The sequence below is a fragment of the Aotus nancymaae genome, unplaced genomic scaffold (assembly GCF_030222135.1).
Source record: "Aotus nancymaae isolate 86718 unplaced genomic scaffold, 86718_ANA_hifiasm-v0.15.2.pri h1tg000033l, whole genome shotgun sequence".
In the NCBI taxonomy this organism is placed as follows: domain Eukaryota; kingdom Metazoa; phylum Chordata; class Mammalia; order Primates; family Aotidae; genus Aotus; species Aotus nancymaae.
The window spans coordinates 8,683,765-8,704,882 of NW_026988447.1; the positions used below are offsets into that span (position 1 = coordinate 8,683,765).

Below are 21,118 nucleotides of genomic sequence, written 5' to 3' on the forward strand. Positions count from 1 at the left end.
AAAAAATAAAAAGTAAAAAAATTAGCTAGGTGTGGTAGTATGCACCTGCAGTCCCACTCAGGATGTTGAAGCAGGATGATCACTTGAGCCCAGTAATTCGAGGCTACAGTGAGCTAGGACCACATCACTGTACTCCAACCTGGGTGACAACCACCTTGTCTCAAAAGAAAAAAAAAAAAAAGATGGTGACATATCCATAAATTCTTCAGTTCTCTCCTCCTTAAAGTGGTGTGGGATGAACTTATTGACTAGCTTCTAATAAGTAGAGAACAGAAAGTGAAAAATGTTAACTTTACAGTAGAGAAATATGGCAGATACCACTTTAACCAAGCGATCAAGTTTAATATTACCAGCAATAAGATATATTGATACTATGTATCACCTGATATGAGGTGGTGAAAAGTGTTCTTTACCTCTGTGGTATTTGTCCCCAAAATCTTTAACCTCAGTCTATTCATGAGAAATCATCAGACAAACTCGGATTGAGGGACATTCTACAAAATGCTCGACCAGTAGAGAGTAAAAGTGTAAAGGTCTTGGGACACAAGAAAAGACAGAGGAACTGTCAAATTGAAGTAGACTATGGAGACCTGCCAATTAAAGGCAATCTGTAGCCCTGGATTGGGTCCTGGAACAGAAAAATAAGATCTGGATAAAATCTGTGGTTTAATTAACAGTATTTCATCAAAGTTAATTTCTTAGTTTTGATTATTATGCTATGGTTATATAAGACAGTAAGCTCAGCAAAGGACATATGGGAACTCTCAGTACTATCTTTGCAACTCATCTGTAAGTCTAAAACTATTTCAAGACAAAAAGTTAAAAAAAAAAGATTATGGTGATATGAAAGTTAAGTCAAGAAAGATCAAACCCAAATATAAGCGCTAAAACCATAAAACTGAAAACATGAGTGTAAATCTTTGTGACCCCGTGTAAACCAAAAATAAAATTCTAAGCCCCCCAACTGAGTGAATGGACTCTTCCTGGCCAAGAGGATGCCAAAGAAAATCCAAAACGTAGTTCATACCATGATGGGAAGTCGGGGGGTCAGACATGCCTGATTATACTCTCTTCCTTTTGGTGTTTAGACATAACTGATCGGTATCAACATTAACATCAAAATCCTAAGACTGACAGAACAGACTCTTTGTAGCAATAAGATACCAACTCCAACCTGACTCTGGTATAATATCGCATGACAACAGGCCCTAGAGAAAATCAAAGTATTATGTCCCAAAATATATTTCTTGGACAAAATTTTTGAATTGGCCCGGCAAAGCTATCTCTTGTGGGGAAAATTTACATTCTATGGAGAATTCCCTTCCCTCTCTAGGTCTTTTCCTGATCTAGGAGCGATTTAACTAAGAGTCTGATACCTTTTAAGGCAAGCTTGTCCAACCTGCAGCCCATGGGCTGCATGCAGCCCAGGATGCCTTTGAATGTGGCCTGACACAAATTCATAAACTTTCTTAAAAAATTATGAGATTTTCTTTTTTCACTTTTTTTTAAAGCTCATCAGCTATCGTTAGTGTATTTTATGTGTGGCCCAAGATAATTCTTCTTCCAGTGTGGCCCAGGGAAGTCCAAAGATTGGACACCCATTTTAAGGTCTAATAAGAGACATGTACCAGCTATTGTCTCTGAAGCCTGCTACCTGGATGCTTTAACTGCATAACAAGAACCCAGGCTTCCATAACACCCTTTATCTTAATCCCAGGCATTTCTTTCTGCTGACTTAAACTCTTTAGGCAAACTCAACTTTCAATAAATTGTGAATCAGGAAATCTTTGAATCTACCTATGACTGGAAGGGACCCCCCCCTTTAAGAGGTTCTGCCTTTCCAGGCCAAACCAATGTAAACCTTACACATATTGATTAATGCCTTTGCCTGTAACTTCTCTCGCTAAATGTATAAAATCAAGCTGTAACCCAATCACCTTGGGTGCATGTTTGCAAGACCTCCTGAGGCTGCATCATGGGTCATGGTCCTCACATTTGGCTCAGAATTAATTTTTTTAAATAGTTTATGGAGTTTGGCTTTTTCATCAACAATTGGGTTAGGCAATGGTTTCTTCAATAGGGCAACCAAAAACACAAGCAACAAAAAAAATACAGTTAAATTGCACTTCATCAAAATTAAAACCTTTTGTGCATCAAAGGATACCATCAATAAAGTGAAAAGACAGCCCATGGAATGGGAGAAAATATTTTCAAATCGTGTTTCTGATAAAGTACTTATATTTAGAATATATAAAGAACTCTTATATCTAGTAACAAAAAGACAAATAACCCAATTAAAAAGTAGCAAAGGATCTGAACAGATACTTGTTCAAAGATATACAAATGGCCAGTAAGTACATGAAATGATGCTCAGCATCATTAGCCATCCGGGAAATGCAAACCAAAACCACATGAGATACTACTTTACATCCACTAGCATGGCTATAGTCAAGAAGACAATAAAACCACCTTTGCAAAAACTCTAACTAAGAAAATTACTACAGTGAAAGAGAGCTGATCTAACTAACTCCATCTTGCTTCTAACCTCCAGTAAGTCCTTGTTCGTTCCTGGAAGTAGGCTGAACTAACTTTGGAAGGAACTTAGTTTATAGTTTAACTTTGAAATAAAGACAGTAACAGCCCTTTTCCAGAACAAATCCCCTTCCTTCCTGGTGACCAGACTGTCTTTGCAGGACTAACAAATTAGCTACAAGATTAGAAATTATGATTTAAGAGTCATGCAGCTGGAGGTGGCAAGATTCTGAATCTCCCCAAATTGCTCCTTGGGATAACATAATTATTATAAAAGCTAAGATCACTACTTGGGATATTTTGCAGATCCTACACTTGATGGATCAACTGGCACCACCCAGATTGATGAAATAGTGCAAGAGGACAAACTCACCTCCCTATGATTTCAAATCTGACCTGACCAATCAGCACTCCCCACTTTCTGACACCCCCTACTCACCAAAATATCCTTAAAAAGCCCAATCTCCAAGTTTTCGGGGAGACTGATTTGAGTAATAATAAAACTCTGGTCTCCTGTACAGCCTTGTGTGAATTAAACTCTTTCTCTATTGTAATTCTCCTGTTTTGATAAATTGGCTCTGTCTGGACAGTAGGAAAGGAGAACACATTGGGCGGTTACAATAACAAGAGTTAGCAAGGATGTGGAAAAACTGGAACCCTCATACACTCCTGCCTGGGAAGTAAAAACGATGCAGTCTCTTTGCAAAACAGTCTGGCAGTTCCTCAAAAGGTTAAACACATTGTTTTCATATGACCCATTCCTAAGCCTATCCCTAAGATAATTAAAACATATTTCCACACAAAAACTTGCACATGAATGTTCCTAGCTGAATTTTTTTTTGAGACAAGGTCTCACTCTTTTACCAAGAGTGGAATGCAGTGATGTGATCATGGCTCACTGAAGCCTTGATTTTCCAAGCTTAAGTGATCCCCCCACCACAGCCTCCTAAGTAGCTAGGGCTACAGGGGAATGCCATCACACTTGGCTAATTGTTTCTATTTTTTTGTAGTCAAACAGTCTCACTGGGTTGTGTAGGCTGGTCCTGAAATCCTGGGCTCGAGTAATCTGCCCATCTCAGCCTCCCAAAGTGCTGGGATTACAGGTGTGAGCCACTGCACCTGGCCAATAACTTAATTATTTATAACAGCCAAAAAGTAGAAACAACCCAAGTGTTGATCAATAAATGGTAAGAAGTGATACATCCAAATAATGAAATATTTAGCAATAAGAAGAAATTGAATACTGATACATGCTACCACATGGAAGAACTTTGAAAATATGCTATGTGAAAGAAGCCAGACACAAAAAGACAACATATTATATGCTTCCATGTATACGAAATATTCAGGATAGGCTAATCTATAGAGACAGAAAGTAGACTGTTGTCTAATGTTGGAAGGGGCTTGGGAGTGAATACAGTGTTTCTTTTTGGAGTGATGAAAATGTTCTAAAATAGATTGCAGTGATGGTAACAGAACTCTGACTATACTAAAAACCACTGAATTGTACATTTTAAATAGTATAAACTGTATGGTTTGTGACATATCTTATTAAAGATTATAAAACTTTTAAAAAAGAACATAGCCACATACAAAAATATTATGGAAAAAACATTTTTTTTTTTTTTTTAGAATCTAGGATTTTGAAAGTTATTTTCTAAGAATAATAAAAATCTAAAAAGTTATAATATCACTGGACTAAAAAATTTAAACCATTTATGTGACCAAAAAAGGGCAAAAATATAAATGTCTTTAGTTGTCTGTATTCTCCATCAGCACGCTCCAAAAGCATTTATCTTGTTGTGTGTGAAAACCTAATGTTAGGTATAGATATTTGTTAACTAAATATTAGATAGTCATTTTTATACTTTCCTTCACTAGAGTATTCATTTATGATTGGCACATGGTACTACAAAACATTAATGCTCTTCAGAGTCATTTTCTGTGAAAAGGCAAGTCTCTTAGACACTAAAAATCTGAATTTGATCATTTTTTTAAAAAGTGGCAAATAAATGAATTTGATTATGCAAACTAAAAACTATAGCACTGGGGCCGGGCATGGTGGCTCATACCTGTAATCCCAGCATTTTGGGTGGCTGAGGTAGGAAGATCACTTGAGGCCAGGAATTTGAGACCAGTCTGGCCAACATGGGGAATCTCTGTCTCTACTAAAAATTCAAAAATTAGCCGGGCATAGTGGTGGGCGCTGTGATCCCAGCTACTAGGGAGGCTGAGGCATGACAATCACTTGAACCCGGGAGGCAGAGGTTGCAGTGAGCCAAGATTACACCACTGCACTCCAGCCTGGGCGACAGGGCAAGGCTGTCTCAAAAAACCCAAAAAACAAAAAAACTGTAATACTGGGAACACTTTTTAAGCCTTAGATAACTATTCACCTAAGTTTTGAAAAAAAAAAAGTGTATATTAAATACATAAAGATACTCTAGGACTCAGTGCAAGAGTTCAAACACACTATAATCAATATTTAAAATATTTAGTTTTCAATGTATTGTAATTTAGTGTATAGAAGTTATTTACTTCTGAAAACTGATGACTGGCATATGACAAACTGTAATTCTACTGCTTGTATAGTTACTGATTCTCTTGAGAATATTTGGAACTGTGTAGTCTTTCTCCAAAGGAATGAAAAAAAAAAAAGTCACAACCTTTACCCCTTTTCTGAAAACAAATCTGGTATCTCACTTTAGAGATTTGAATATTCAGTCTCTTTGGTCGAGAAGTGAGGTCACAAAGTCCTTTGAACTTAGTATCACCATATCAAACTCACACTGATGGCACATTTGTGTCTACCTCTTTCAGGCTATGAAAATGGCAATGAATTGCCATCCAAAGAAAACAGAAATTGTAGTGGTTAGCACTGGGCCCAAGGCTGATGGCATCTAAATCATTCTGTAAGGCAGACACCATCTGACAACTTCAAACACCATCTATCTTAACCATACATTAAGTGCAACAACAAATGCATGGGTGACATGACATGAAATTTAAACAAAGTTCTAATTTCTTAACATATGGAAGCCAAATTTAACAAAATTCTACTTTCATGAAATTTCATAAGAACATCTTTGAATTTGTAATATTTATACTTAATGAATCACCAAAACTTAAGTAAAGATTAAAAAAATTTAGCCAGTTATGACAGAATACGAGATCCTTTAGTGAACTTTTGTTTGAATTAACAACAACAAAAATTTAAGTAAAACTTTAAAAAGACCGTCCAACTACATCTGTCATGATGGTTCAAAGAATACCCATAACACGATAAAACCCTTAGAGTTAATTTTATTTTACATTTTTTGAGACGGAGTCTGGCTCTGTCACCCAGGTTGGAGTGCAGTGGTGCGATCTCAGCTCACCGCAACCTCTACCTCCCGGGTTCAAGTGATTCTGCCTAAGCCTCCTGAGTAGCTGGGATTACAAGCATGCGGCATCACACTCAGCTAATTTTTGTATTTTTAGTAGAGATGGGGTTTCACTATGTTGGTCAGGCTGGCCTTGAACTCTGGACCTCAGGTGATCCACTCGCCTCGATCTCCCAAAGCGCTGGGATTACAGGCATGAGCCACCGCGACTGGCCTTTATAGTTAATTTTAGACAAGGCAGAAAACTCCTGGCTCCAGATACACTCAGGTGACTTGGTTAACATATGAATGTTAGCCATGATGTGACAGATAAGACTTCAATTTCTTTAGACTGAACCAGGATGGCTGCGAACACGAAAGTCAGGTCAGGACCAAGGATAAAAACTAGGCAAATACAACTTTTTTTTTTTTTTTCATTTAAAACAAAGCTTTGAGGATTAGAACCATGATTTGGGAGGCCTCAGTTCAGGAGTCCACCGAGATGTGTGTTTGTTGACGGGTGGTGGTGGGTGGGGTGTGTTGACAAGTTTTCTCCGCCCTTGACCTTTAGCCTAGATATTATTTTTTCCAACTGAGGCAACCCCAGAGAGAGGAAGCGAGGGTCCACCACCAGGCTCACAGAGCTTTACCTTTGCCCTAGATAGCCTCAGAAAGCAGATGAGAGAAGAGGCGAGAGGTGAGAGAGGTGCCTATAGACCCCAGGACCGGCCTTGTCTCTTTTGCCCTAATTCCTCCACTTTCCTCCACTTATCCCCACCCTACGTTCCGTCTCACCCGGGCAGGACAGCTTGGCTAGCGGCACCAGCATGTTCAAAGTCACCAGGAGTCAGAGAGAAGAGGAGGACTCTCCGCTGCTCGCGGCAGGCGCTGGACCTCTAGGCCGCGGGGGGCGCCATCACCTGCCGGGAAGCAAGAACTCTATCGCAGTTCGTCTTCCCAGCTCTGCCGACCGCTCTTGCTTCGCGGCGTTCCCGCCTCCTTCTCACTCTGAGCCGGCGTCATGCATGACGCGGCGGCCAGCCGAGACTTCCGGGTCATGTACTAAACCGGGGAAATTAGGGACTCCAAGTCCCAGCGGGGGCGCGGTGCCAGCCGGAGCGCGGCTAGAGAGGTTCACGAATCCCACAGCATGACGCACGCGCAGTGAAAGACATTGGAAGGCGGGGCGACGCGCACAGCTTCCTGGGAGGGTTAGTCTTCTGCACGCGCGCCCCTCCAGCCAGACGAGGCTCGCGCAGGAGCCTTGAGCTGCCTAAGGTGAATAGATGTCATCTGATTGGCTGTCCCGAAAAATGAAAAGTCTTTGTGGTCCAGGGCTGAGACCCGTGAGGAGACGGGGCGGGATTTCGGGCGCTAGGAGGCGGGGCCACTTGGCTTTGGGCGCGAGCGGTTAAAAGACGGTGTAGGTTCCGCTGCTCGAGTTGGAATCCGCGGTCCCAGCCCTCCCCCATGGCCGACCCTGAGGAGCTGCAGGTTTCTTCGCCGCCCCCGCCGCCTCCTTCTTCTCCCTCCTCTTCAGACGCCTCTGCAGCATCTTCCCCCGGCGGCCCAGTGAGTTTGAGCTGGCCAGTTCCGAGCAGGAGCAGCGGCCGAAAGGTTAACCCGCTGGAGGAAGTGGAGCTGCAGATCGGAGACGTGAGTGTGTAGTCGGGACTGCGTCCCTCCTTGGCGCCTCTGGGAAGACTGGCGGCGACGGGGCCCGCGAGGCCAGGGAGTCGGTCCCCCAACCCCCACAACCGGGGACGACCAGCCCTTCTGCACCCGAGAGCGTGCGGGCGGGAAGCGGGGAGTGGGAGATGCCAGCAGCTAAAGTGCCACCCCTCTCTGAGGGTTCCCCATTTAGATTTAGCGGTGAGGAGTCTTAAGGGTTATCCCTCCACCCGCCCCACCCCTAACTGGTTCTTTCTGTCTCGCCTTCTGGTTTCAATCATCCGCAGTAACCCGAAGCCATGCAGCTCTGCGCCGCCCGGTGCTGGCTCCTTGCCGCCTCCTCTCCCATCGGAGAATAGTTTTCACTGCATGGGTTTGCTTGCTGTCTGCGAGTGTTTAGGATCAGACTGTGATTTCTTTCCATGGGACTTAGAGCCCGCTGTTCTAGTTGGCCACCTGCCCAGGAACAGATGATAATGCCATTGTCTGCCTCAGGCCTGCTTAGCGGTGGACCCAGCTTGAAGGGTTTAGGTCATGTGGATTGGCTTCATTAAGGTTTAGTTCAGCACTCCTCCCCTTGTATGATTGCTAGAATGCATACTTAGTAAGGATAGTTTCTGTTAAATCTAGAATCCCCAGAAACTAGCACCCCACCTCCCACCCCTAACTCACACAAGATGGGGAGGGAGAGAAGGGAGGTCACAGTTTTATGGTCTCTCGAGTGGGTCAAGTGGAATGAGGTATGTAGGGTGTAACCTTGCTCTGTGGCATGACCTTTCTTAAGGTTTGGAAACTGGGGGATGACCTCGATTATCTCACTGCTCCGCAAATATTTTTTTTAAGGATGACTAAATTGCGTATCCAGCCTTTATTTTTGCAGAACAAACTGATTGTAAGTAAATATGTAGAATTTTCTTACATATTCTTTGAATATTCTACAAAGAAATACGTAGAATGAAGTGCTTATGTGTTATTTACGAACAATGTTTTGTTTTATATCATCAGTGAAAAAAATATTTACCTAAAAAGTGAAATTTCCACCAGGAGCTGAGTGTTTTCTGCATTCGTGTGTGATTTCGTTGATGTTGTTTGTCAGAGCTCAGAGTTTCTGTTCTTTGGTCTATACATTTTCATTGTTTAAAGTGTTCACAGGTCAATGCCCATGTTACCCACATAGCAGTAAGAATTATTTATGATGAATTCCTTCAGATACTTCTAGCACTTAGTGTAAAGGGGTCCAAGTCATCTTGTTGAACTGCGACTCTAGTGTATTTTCATAGAAAACAACAATACTGACTTGTCATGTCTCATACATAGTGAATATTTTTCTAGCAGACCTGTTTCCTCAAAGCCTACTCAATTTTCAAACTAAAGCATTGGCTCTTTCAGGGAACCTAAGAAATATTAAAGATCCAATGCTTTAGTTTGAAAATTGATTACTTTTAAAGAAAAGAGGGGCATTGGATTCAAGGCCTTAAGCTATTTTTAGACTACTTGTAAAATGAGATGAGAATTTTAAAAATAAACTTATGTTTGACTTTTTTTTTTTTAATTTTAGGCAGCCTTTTCATTAACCAAACTCCTTGAAGCCACATCTGCAGTATCAGCTCAAGTGGAAGAGCTTGCCTTCAAATGTACAGAAAATGCACGTTTCCTTAAAACATGGCGGGACCTCTTGAAAGAAGGCTATGATTCTTTGAAACCTGATGACTAATTTGACATACTTCGTTGTTTAATAATGACTGCATTACTTCATACTTCTTCATATGTCATATTTGTACATTTACCACACGTATAGGATGACCACTGTCCAGAAGTTCTGTATGTACTCAGAATGAAATTTTTCTTGGTTTTTGAATAGATGTTCAATCATAACCGGTGATTCCATAACAAGATAACAAGTGTTCTGTCCATTGGCCCACCTGTGTCTCCCCTCTTGACAGGTCTCTGTGCCACCATTTGTAGCAGTGGCAGTGAGAGACTTGCTCCCGGTATTACGTTGGGGTCTTTGAAGCCTGTGAATGTTGGGTTGGTTCTTTTGGTCCAATAATTGGCTGCTGTGGCCAGGTTGGGAAACGTCTCAGGAGCGAGCTCTAGCATAATAGGATGGCGGAGTGCCCCAGCTAGCCCAAACAGACTCCCCATCTTATTCTTTGCATTGATGAGTCTCTTTTCAAACTCCACTATGTGAAGACTGAGGGGAGTGCTGCTGTCCCGTCCATACATGGTTCTAGGAAGGTCTGGATAGTAAAAACTGTTGTCATCTGGGCTCTAGTAGCAACAAGCTTGACCTGATCTAAGAGCGCCTTTCCCTGAACAGGAGAGCAAATACAAACTCACCGACCCAAGGTTGACTATTGATCCAGTCTATCGCAGGCCCAGCATTGTGTGCAATCAACAGGTTTGCACTTTGGCCATCTGCTGCCCTGCCTGGTGCAACCATCATGGCCCGGAATTGTTTTTAGACCTGAATAGGATTAGACTGGATCTAATCACTTGATCCGATCACAACTCCGATGAGTAGGTAGCAGCAGTGTTGAAGCATGGATGTCATTTCAGTTTTAGTCATCCGGTCCTGGTCAGTGACATTCCTTTTAAAGAGTGACTGTGTGGATGTTTGTTTGCCTTCAACAGTGAGCGAGCTTCTTTCACTCACACCCACATCTATGAGGCCTTCATGCAGTCCATCGGTAAGACAGCACAAAAACAAAAGGTTTGGGGTAGCTGGATGGAAGGTGGCTCAGAATGCTGGTTGAACATAGATTTTGCATTCCTTTCAGTGTCCTCCAATCTTCCAATTCCTGCTTCAGGATCCGTGGAATCAGAGGGAAACTGCCTGAATCTTCCACTCAGTTGTAATGAGAGTTTCCTACTGGTCATATCCATAGACATTTGTTGATCATCCATGCTAACCAATTTGTTGAATTATGTTCCTTTTCTTGGTTTTCTTGGCTTTTGTGAAAGCGGAATACCGATGCTATTTTTGAGGCTGACCAGTACTTGTTTATCCTTAAGTACTTTCTGCCTCTGAACTTTCATAGAATCCTTTATGAAAGATAATCAGTAGATGGCTAATATTAATAATGCCATAGTGATACCAGTAGCAAACTAGCTAGACCATTATTTATTTGTTTTGCAACAAGATGCTAAGCATGCAGAGTTTGAAGTTGCATTTCATCTTAAGGACCAAGGGAGGTAACTTTAAGGTTTCCAATGGTAGATCCAGCTCCATTAGGCTAAGTTGTCTACAGCTAATGATTGTGTCTGTATTCTGTATCCCCAGCACCTAAAACAGGGTCACACAACACTCACTAAATATTTGTTGAATAGAAGAGTTAACAAACTTAATTAAAAGCTTTTTTTCTTCCCGTATTTAGCATGAAGACTGTAATTGTTTCTCTAGAAGATGTAGGAATCTGACCTTTATTGACTTGAAGATAAACATTCTTTTTTACAGAGATTTGGACTTTGATGATAGGTTTTAAAAATGTGTGAGAAGTATTTTTTGTACTTCTTTGATATTTTTTTTTGAAAAGACTTTACTTCAGAAAAGGAAAGACTTGTCTCGAAAGAATGCATATTTTTTCTCTATTTCTGTGGTTACTGCTTTTCCAGTTTAACAGTTTTTGTATCTGATACTTGTATATGTTTGATTGCTATCTTTAAAGAGTCTTAAGATACAAAGCATTGTTAGAATACAAGAATGGCGGGGCGCAGTGGCTCACACCTGTGATCCCAGCACTTTGAGAGGCCAAGGTTGGTGGATCACGAGGTCAGGAGTTCAAGACCAGCCTGGCCAATATGGTGAAACCCTATCTCTCTTAAAAATACAAAAATTAGCCAGGCGTGGTGGCGCATGCCTGTAGTCCCAGTTACTTGGGAGGCTAAGGCAGAAAAGTTGCTTGAACCTGGGAGGCGGAGGTTGCAGTGAGCTGAGAGATAGCATCGCTGCACTCCAGCCTGGGCGGCCGAGTGAGACTCCATCTCAAAGTAAAGTGCCTTATTAGATTTATGGCTCTGTGCTATTACTCTCTGAGCTTTGCAAGTTGTGTACATAATAATTCTAAAGAAGTTACTTTGTTTGCAATGCATCAAATTTAAATGATGTGATTGTTTTTGTATTATTTGACCTTAGTGTTCCCTTCTTTTTGTATTATTTGACCTTAGTGTTCTATTTTGCATCCTGTATCTTATGTTGCTTTTGTATTTTGTGTGGTGTGTCAATGATTAAGCCACTAATTCTCTACCATATATAACTTCTGGACATCTTTGATACAACATCTTAATTCTTTGTAGATATGTACAAAACTATATTCTAACGCCCCACAATGGGGCTATGAGAGGGGACAGATGGATGGGCAAAGAATAGTTTTGTTTAACATATTAGGTCATAGTTCTTGATTAGTTTTTTTAAAGATCACACATAGGGTGTGATTTTTATACCAAAGATATGCTTATTTCAGTATTAGAAAAATATTCTTACATATCCTGAAAATTGCAATTTTTGAAATGTGCAAAAATAAATTCTTATTAAAAGCACATTTTATTTCCATTTCTTTGGATTCATTACCTCAAAACTTTTTTTTTTTTTTTGACACATTTCGAAGATACAGGAAAGGCAAATGATTTCAAGAAAATTCATGTATTTCTACCACGCAAATGTAGTAAATGTTAGCATTTGGCTATATTTTCTTCAGACAGACAGACACACACACACACACACATATGTATGTATGTAATTGCAAATGTTAGATACATTTGAAGTTTGTTGCCTCTTTGATCCTGTCCCCTTCCTCTCTCTTTGAGGACTCTTTGAGAGTCCCCAGAAGTAACCACTAGAGGTTGCATATTTTCTAGTGTGTGTTTTTATATTTTTCATACAAGTATTTTTCTAAAGTACTACAAAATATTGTTTTATGTATGTGGTAGCCAGCCTCCAGATGGCCCCAGTGATCCCTGGCCTCCTGGTATTTATGCCCCGCTATAGTCTTCTGCATTTTACAGTGTTGACTTTTGTAACTACCAGGATATTGAGCAAATACATTGTGTGATTTCTGAGGCCATATCTTTTATTCTTTTTTTTTTAAGAGACAAGATCTTGCTCTGTTGCTCAGGCTGGAGTGCATTTGCAAGATCATAGCTCACTGTAGTCTTGAACTTGGGCTCAAACAATCCTCCCATCTTGTCTCCCAAAGCACTGGGATTACAGGCATTTTTGCTCGTTTTTCTATTTTTAACTTGTCAGTTTTTAGATATTACATGTTTTGAATACTAATAATCTGTTATGTATGTTTCAGCTATCTTTTTTAGGCTGTTTTGTCTTTGTATTTTGGTTATGAAATGTTGAATTTTTAAATTTTAATGTGATCTTACCAATATTTCATAATGATTTGCTTTTTCTGTTTTTTTGTATAGGAAATGTCATAAAAATAGTATTATACAGCCTTCCAAAAGTTATAAAATTTTTTAACATTTAGATGTTTAGTCCAACTGAAATTTGTTTTTGTTTATGGCATGATTTTGGAATCTTGTTTTAATTATTTTTGCATATTTATAGCTATTCTTCCAAGTATCAATGTTTCAAGTGTGACATCTGTCATTCAGTTACCATATAAGGGCCAGATTCTGACCTTTCTGCTCTTTTGATCTGAAGGAAATTTGAACATGCCTTCCCCAAATATACCAATTTGCCATAGTGATTATTTCGAGCTAAAGGCACTTGAGAAACAGTAGTTGCAGAAATGGCTATCTAACCTGTTCTTTCCTACCTGTAGCAAGCCATACAAACTTCTTTGAGAAAAATGCTTTTGATACCAAGATGAGAAGATAGCTCTAGTCAGCTGAGACAGCACCAGAGGAATCTACAAACAAACCTTACTGTTAGTTTCTTGCCGTATATTTACCTTCTCACAGTTCCTGCCTCTGGAAGCCTAAAACTGCTTTCCTTGTCACACTTCTCTAAAATTTATTCTCTGTGGAAGATGCTATATAATCTAGAGTTGTAAGCCACTACTTGTGGTTACTTCTTCATTGGGTTTTCTCCTGTATGATATACACTGCAAATATTAATAAAAATTAGTTGTTTTTCTCTTGTTAATCTGTCTTTTGTTATAGGGATCTGTCCCAACTATGAACTTATGAGGCTTGAGGAGAAATTGTATTTCTTCCACTACAGATATATTTACTTAACTGTGTGCTAAAACTCTGTAAGTTTCCCTGTAAGGAAAGAAAAACAACATGTTACTGATTTCTACTGAGTTATGGTCAGCTTAGGACAACTGCTGGTTTCAGGTAGTGAGCTTTCTATGGGCACTTTAAGAGTGGATTTTTATGGTTACACCTTTTTACATTTCTGTTTGCTTCATGGGAGAGGTTGGGGAAGAGCTGAAAGCAGAAATATTTTCTTCAAGATGTAAGAATTTTTTTTTTTTAAACTTAGTAAGTAGCCCATTACCAGCCCTATACAAACCACAAAGAAATGATGTAAAAAAAATTTTTTTGAGACAAATTCTTGCTCTGTTGCCCAGGCTGGAGTGCAGCGGTGCAATCTTGGCTCACTGCAACCTCTGCTTCCTGGTTCAAGTGATTCTCCTGCTTCAGCCTCCCTACTAGCTGGGATCACAGGTGTGTGCCACCACATCTGGCTGATTTTTGTATTTTTAGTAGAGACAGGGTTTCATCATATTGCCCAGGCTGGTCTCAAACTCCTGACCTCAGGTGATCCAACCCACCTCGGCCTCTCAAAGTGCTGGGATTCCAGGTGTGAGCTACTGCGCCCAGCTGATGTAAATTTTTTAAAGCTTCAAGAGACTAAAGTCAGTAAGATGAAATTGTTAACATAAAAAACAAACGTGTTCTGTTTCAAAAATTCTGAGTATGTAAGATGTGCCAGGTACTATGTTAAGAGCTTTATAAACATTGTTTCATGTAACCATATCAGTTCTTTGAGAAAAGTATCATTACTGTTTACCGAAAGTAAGCAAGCTGAGATAAAATAATATGCCTGTGAGTCTTGACGCTGAAATTGGTCAACACTACTCTAGTAGTCTATACCACACCTAGCCACCTAGCTAGACTGATTAATGTCCAGGCTTATCATATTATTTACTCTCCCCATGGGTGGTGGTTAGTTTTATGTTTCAACTTGACTGGGCTACAGGTACCGAGATATTTGTTCAGATAATATTCTCACTTTTTCAGTCAGGATGTTTTTGGATGAAGCTAAAATGTACATCAGTAGACAGAGTAAAGCAGATTGCCCTTCCTAGCTTGGGTTGTGCTCCGCCTATCCCTAGAAGGCCTGAATAGAACAAAGGGCTGACCCTCCCCTTGCAAGGGGGAATTCTGCCTGAAGGCCTGGCCTTCCAGCATCAAGGCCAGCCATTGAATTGGCACTGGCTCTTCCTGGTTCTAAAGAGCCTGTGTGCCTTTTAACTGGGACATTGGCCCTGCAGATGTTTAGAGCTGCCAGTCTCCATAATCATGTGAGACAATTCCTTAGAATCTTCTCTCTCTGTTTCTATGGCAAACCCAAAATAATATGACATCCCAAAGCAGAATATTTGTGCTAGTAACTGTATAACACTCAATTTTTTTCCCTAAGATTGCTTTTTATTTTTTCGGTAAGCTCTAAAAACCTATAAAGATCAACTGACCAAATTGGAATTAGAGGTATGGAAGCTTGTTAAAAGGTTATTGCAAATACCCCAATGAGATACAATGTTGACCCAAACTAAGGTACTGGGAATTGGGATGAAGAGAGTGGATAGATTTAAGCAACGTGTATGAGGTAGAATTAAGGGAGGCCTGGGTGATTTGATATGGTGGATAAAGGAGAAGGAAGAGTCAAGGATGACTCCCAGATTTCGAGCTTGGGCCATCGGGTGCAATTCAGCAAGGCGGGATCTATAGGAGGAGAATCAGATGTCAGATTCTAGATTCATGCATAATAATGACATTAAAAAGCCAGTGAGATACTCAAGTGAAAATGTCAAGTGGGCAATTGTATATGTAAGTGGGCAGTTTAGGAGAGAGAACAAGCTGAAGGCAAAAATATGGGAATCATCAGTATATACACAGCATATGAGGCCATATTAAAGTGAGTGAGATTACCCTAGTCTGTAGATAAGAAAAAGGCTTAAAATAAGAGTAAATGAGGCTTCTAGTGAAAGATTTTCTCTAAAAGCGGAGCAATTTTGTAAAAATTAAACCCCTTTTCTATTTTTGAGGTCTCTTACCTAGAGCAATTCGCTTGAAAGTTTGTCGAGTAAAATGCATGGCGTTACAATTCCAGCTGTGTATTCCTTCCACTTTGTTTTTTGCCTTCTACTTATCCATGTTTAAATTGCTAAGGTTTACCCAGTCATTTAGGAGAGATGGTGTATTAGTATGATGAATTAGTAATTCTTAAACTAAAAGTGTAAAAAATAAAAGTTGAGGTTTTCCTGATATAAATTGCAAGTTTTTATTATGTTTTATTATTTATTTATTTGTTTATTTTTGAGATGGAGTTTCACTCTTGTTGCCCAGGCTGGATTGCAATGGCATGATCTTGGCTCACTGCAACCTCTGCCTCCCAGGTTCAAGTGATTCTCTTGCTTCAGGCTTCTGAGTAGCTGGGATTATAGGCATGTGCCACAGTGCTTGGTTAATTTTGTATTTTTAGTAGAGATGGGGTTTCTCCATGTTGGTAAGGCTGGTCTCGAACTCTCGACCTCAGGTGATCCGCCCACCTCAGCTTCCCAAAGTGCTGGGATTACAGATGTGAGCCACTGCACCTAGCTAAACTTTAAATTTTTAAAACAACTTTGGCTTGGTTGATTTAGAGGATTGATTTGACCTAGATCATGGTCCATAAGCTACATTTCTAAGAAAATCTTGATACAAATTGTAGTTAACTTAATGCTTCTGTTGCATTTTCTATGGAAGGTTCTAAGGAGATAGTTATGCAGGATGTTAGTAATTACTTATCAAATTAAATTAAACTGAAGTTATTCTATTTGAGGAGGTGGCAGGGTAGAAGAATGAATGGGTGGAGGAGACAGGAAGTCAAATTCAAATGGCCTTTAGAAAGTTGTTTGAAAATATGTTAAATGCTAAAGGAAGTTTAAGATGTGTACTTTGTAAATTTACGGCATTTCTAAGACTCTTAAACAGATTAAGACCACAATTTTTTTTGGACTGAATTTCTTCTATCCATGAGTATTGCTTTTATTCTTTTTCAGTTATTCTTTTTAATAAAAATCTTTGGCCTGGCGGAGTGGCTCATGCCTATAATCCCAGCACTTTGGGAAGCCTAGGTGGGCAGATCACTTGAGGTCAGGAGTTCAAGACTGGCCTGGTCAACATAGTGAAACCCCCGTCTCTACTAAAGATACAAAAATTAGCCGTGCATGGTGGTGGGCACCTGTAATCCCAGCTACTTGGGAGGCTGAGGCAGGAGAATCCCCTTGAACTCTGGAGGTGGAGGTGAGCCGAGATCAGGCTGCTGCACTCCAGTCTGGGTGACAAGAGAGAGACTATGTCTCAAAAAGAAGAAGAAAAACAAAACAAAAGCCAGTCATGGTGGCTCATACCTGTAATCCCAGCACTTTGAGAGGCTGAGGTAGGCAGATCACGAGGTCAGGAGTTCAAGACCAGCCTGGCTAACATGGTGAAACTTCGTCTCTACTAAAAATACAAAAAATTAGCTGGGCATGGTGGTAGGCACTTGTAATCCCAGCTACTAGGGAGGCTGAGGCAGGTGAATTGCTTGAAACCTGGGAGGCAGAAGTTGCAGTAAGCTGAGATGGCGCCACTGCACTCCAGCCTGGGTGGCAGAGCAAGACTTCATCTCGTGGGGAAAAAATTCCTATTACTTGGAATTAGTAATAGGAGTTCTAAGGAATTAATCCTAAAATAATCTTAAAAAATAATTAGGCCAGGTGCAGTGGCTTACACCTGTAATCCCAGCACTTTGGGAGGCTGAGGTGGGCGGATCACTTGAGGTCAGAAGTTTGAGACCAGTTTGGCCGACATGGTGAAACCCCATCTCTGCTAAAAATATAAAAATTAGCCAGGTGTGGTGGCGTGTGCCTGTAGTCCCAGCTACTCAGGAGGCTGAAACGGGAGAATCAGGATAATTGCTTGAACCTGGGAGGCAGAGTTTGCAGTGACTGAGATCATGCCACTGTACTTCAGCCTGGGCAACAGAGCAAGACTGTCTCAAAAAAAAAAAACAATATTAAAAAAAATTTCTTTAGAGATACGGTCTGGCTCTGTCGCCCAAGCTGGAGTGCAGTGGCACAATCACAGCACACTGCAGCCTCCAACTCCTGGGCTCAGGCAGTCCTTCCACCTCAGCCTCCCTAGTAACTAGGACTACAGGCATGTGCCACCATGCCCAGCTAATTAGTTTTTTAATTTCTTGTAGAGATGCGGGTCTCACTGTTGCTTAGGCTGGTCTTGAACTCCTGGCGTCAATGATCTTCCTGCCTTGGCCTCTCAAAGCACTGAGTTGATAGGTGTGAGCCACTACACTTGGACTGTTTTCATTGTTTATAAGCTTTTTTATTATTTACTTTTTGTAAGCTATTTTAAAATTTAAAAACTGTAGCCTATTTTATTTATTTATTAATATTTTAGAGACAGTGTCTCACTATGTTGCCCAGATTGGACACAGCCTCTCATGTAGCTGGGAATAGTTTCATGCCACTGCACTTGGCTATTTTATTTATTATACAACTATCAGTAGTTATATTGTTGAATATTATAAGCAGAACTATAGTTTTCTATTGTGTTCTGAGTTATATTGAAATTATACTATGTTCTTCTTGTGGAAAACTTACTGAGATTATTCCAAGTAAGCAAGAAAAAACCCAAAGCAATCCATTTTTAATAGATTTAAATTTCTGATAATTTATTTTCAAAATAAATCTATACAATTATATATTTGATAAATACATTATGGTTTGATTCCAGTATTTTTGTGTTTCACACATTTTTGGTGTATTTGAAACTATCCGAAAACATTTTCTTCTCCTGCTTAAAGTTTTCAAATTATGAAAGCAAAAATTCTAATAACTCAGAGACTAGAGACTAGGTACATACAGACCTTTCCTTCCTGATACTAAGTTCCTGAATCAGTGCATTCTAGCTCTTTTTCCTTTTAACCGCTTTATCGAGATATTCCGCACACCATACAGTCACTCACCTAAAGTGGGTGAATGCAACCACTGAAGTATGTTCTTAAAACAGCACGGTTTGTTGAAAAGCCTTTTTATATTTATCTTGGCATCCTTGTAGAAAATCAGTTAACTGACAATACGAGGATGTATTTCAGGAGTTTCCACAGGTCTAAATGTTTATCCTCATTCTAGCTTTTCTGATCCACTTCTTTGCAATACTCACTCACTCCTATTCCAATCCCATGTGATGGTGTTCATTTAAAGCAAAGAGAAAACTGGGCAGGAAGTGACAGAAGAAGCACTGGTTTTGAGTTTCTAGCAAAGCATATTTTTTCATAGTAATAAATATGTTGTGTTGGCTCTCAAGTATATGGAGACTTAAGGAGAGATAAGATGGATTCTTAAAACAGAATATATTTTGCAAACAGTCAGACATTTTCTATGATGCAATTACACTGAGTATTCCAAAACTTTAAACCTTTATTTAAAAGTGCCTATGATTCTTGCGGACGCACATGACAGGCAAAGCTCTACTTTAAACTAGGAACTGCAGATGGACTTTGTATAGTCTTCTGTAATTAAATACAATGTACAGATTGAAAAGGTTCTGCACTGTCTACTTCCAGGAATTTATTGCAATGCTATGCACATAGTAGTGGGTACTCAATAAATGCATGTTAGAAAAATGAATGAATGTTACTAAAGTAGATTTCTCTTAATTTCTTATGCAAAATATGTACATATATATAAATTATTGTTATAATTACTTCCCTTTGTAATAGCATTAGTCATTTTTATTTTTCCTCATGTCCTTGTAAACTAATTTATCTTAGCCATTATTATAAATTACTAATTTTGTGGTATTCAATTCATACCAGTAAATCCCTCATGAAGCACCCCCACAGTATTCTCTGTGAAGAAATGAGTTTCAGAGTCAGTCATGAATAGGAACTGAGTCTAGTTGATTGAGAAATCCGCAGCATTTCACAGGGGTCTTGTGAAAACGGCCGGCTTCATTAACTCAGGTGGCATCTCCTGCAGTGGCCACATTTCCACCCAGATGAATGATGGAGCATATGTTTTCTGAACTTTGCTGTCCATAGATCTTCTTCGTTTGTAGTTATACCAAAATTGATGAATCATTTCTTTGAATGGTCTTGTGGTCAGAGTATAGAGAATTGGGTTCAAAGCACTGTTGATGGGCAGAATAAAAATCACTACCCAAGAGGTAATGGTACCTAGAAAAGAAAAATGAAATAGCTTCAGTGTTTATAGATGTTTATAAGGTATAAAAACCCAACTTCCTTGTTTCTTTCATCCCAACCCCTTTTTGAGTTTTAATTTTTTTCTTTAATGTCATGTAATTAAATACCAAGTCTATATTTGTTTCCAGATATCTTTCCAGTGTGCCAGTGTGTGAAGGGAATTCTAGTGCTGAAAAAGAATGGCATTATTTGCTCAGTAGCTCTTCTTGAATATCCACCAAACTATTCCTTTAGGTAGAAATATTTTCCACAAAGTGATTACATATTATGATTATATTTTCAGAAAAACCATATTGTTCAGCATTTAAGTCATAAATTTGTGTCTAATAATTAAAACACTTGAAAAGTGTTTTAATAAAGTGTATAGTATTTGTCAGAATATGTAAGCTTTTCTTTAATACACTTCTTTTCTGCCATTTGATTTTAAAACTAAGTGTGCATTTTTTGGGTTTTTGACCAGATATTTATTTCTGTAAAAATACCTTTGGCTAAGCTTATCTTAAAAATCACGTTAGTATATATACTAATAGCAAAATACTCTGCTTTGTATTATAATTTAATTGATGCTGTCATCACTCTTTGTTTTTTGTTTTTGTTTTTGAGACAGGGCTGGCGTGCAGTGGTGTGAACATGGCTCACTGCAGTCTCGGCCTCCTGGGCCCAAATGTACCTCAGCCTCTTGAGTAGCTGGGACCAAAGGCATGTGCCACCATGCCTGGCTAATTTTTATTTTTTGAAGAGTTGGGGTCTCAGGGTCTCAAGCTCCTGGGTTCAAGCAATCCTCCCACCTCGGCCTTCTTTTTGTTGTTCATAAAATGTAAGATACTATCACCATCATCCATCGTATAGAACACAATTAAAATTATGTATTAATACATACAATTTTTTTTTCTTTTTTTTCCTGAGCAGAGTCTTGCTCTATTGCCCAGGTTGTAGTGCAGTGGTGGCGTGATCTCCACTCACTGCAGCCTCTGCCTCCCAGGTTCAAGCATTCTCATGCTTCAGCCTCCCAAGTAGCTGGGACTGCAAGTGCACGCCATCACGCCCAGCTACATCTTTGTATTTTTTAGTAGAGATGGGGTTTCACCATGTTTGCGCCAGACAGGTCTTACACTCCTGACCT

At 39.7% G+C, this 21,118-nt stretch overlaps 3 protein-coding genes across 3 annotated transcripts in view; 1 reads left to right on the forward strand and 2 right to left on the reverse strand.

The window, feature by feature from the left end:
* ETFDH (electron transfer flavoprotein dehydrogenase) overlaps positions 1-6,738 on the reverse strand; it is a 40,070-nt gene extending 33,332 nt beyond the window's left edge. Inside the window, exon 1 of the mRNA XM_012433854.3 lies at positions 6,690-6,738. Within this exon, the coding sequence (XP_012289277.2) occupies positions 6,690-6,723 (34 nt within the window). The 5' untranslated portion in view covers positions 6,724-6,738. The remainder of the gene's footprint in view (positions 1-6,689) is intronic.
* Positions 6,739-6,943: 205 nt separating this feature from the next.
* CUNH4orf46 (chromosome unknown C4orf46 homolog) lies at positions 6,944-13,662 on the forward strand. The gene is made up of 2 exons (XM_012433855.3): positions 6,944-7,550; positions 9,124-13,662. Exons 1-2 carry the CDS (start codon positions 7,365-7,367, stop codon positions 9,277-9,279), a joined length of 342 nt encoding a protein of 113 aa, XP_012289278.1. The 5' UTR covers positions 6,944-7,364; the 3' UTR covers positions 9,280-13,662.
* Positions 13,663-18,439: 4,777 nt separating this feature from the next.
* The window catches only part of RXFP1 (relaxin family peptide receptor 1), a 139,820-nt gene continuing 137,141 nt past the window's right edge, over positions 18,440-21,118 (reverse strand). Inside the window, 2 exon segments of the mRNA XM_064383786.1 lie at positions 18,440-19,722; positions 19,724-19,968. Of these exon segments, the coding sequence (XP_064239856.1) occupies positions 19,669-19,722; positions 19,724-19,968 (299 nt within the window). The 3' untranslated portion in view covers positions 18,440-19,668.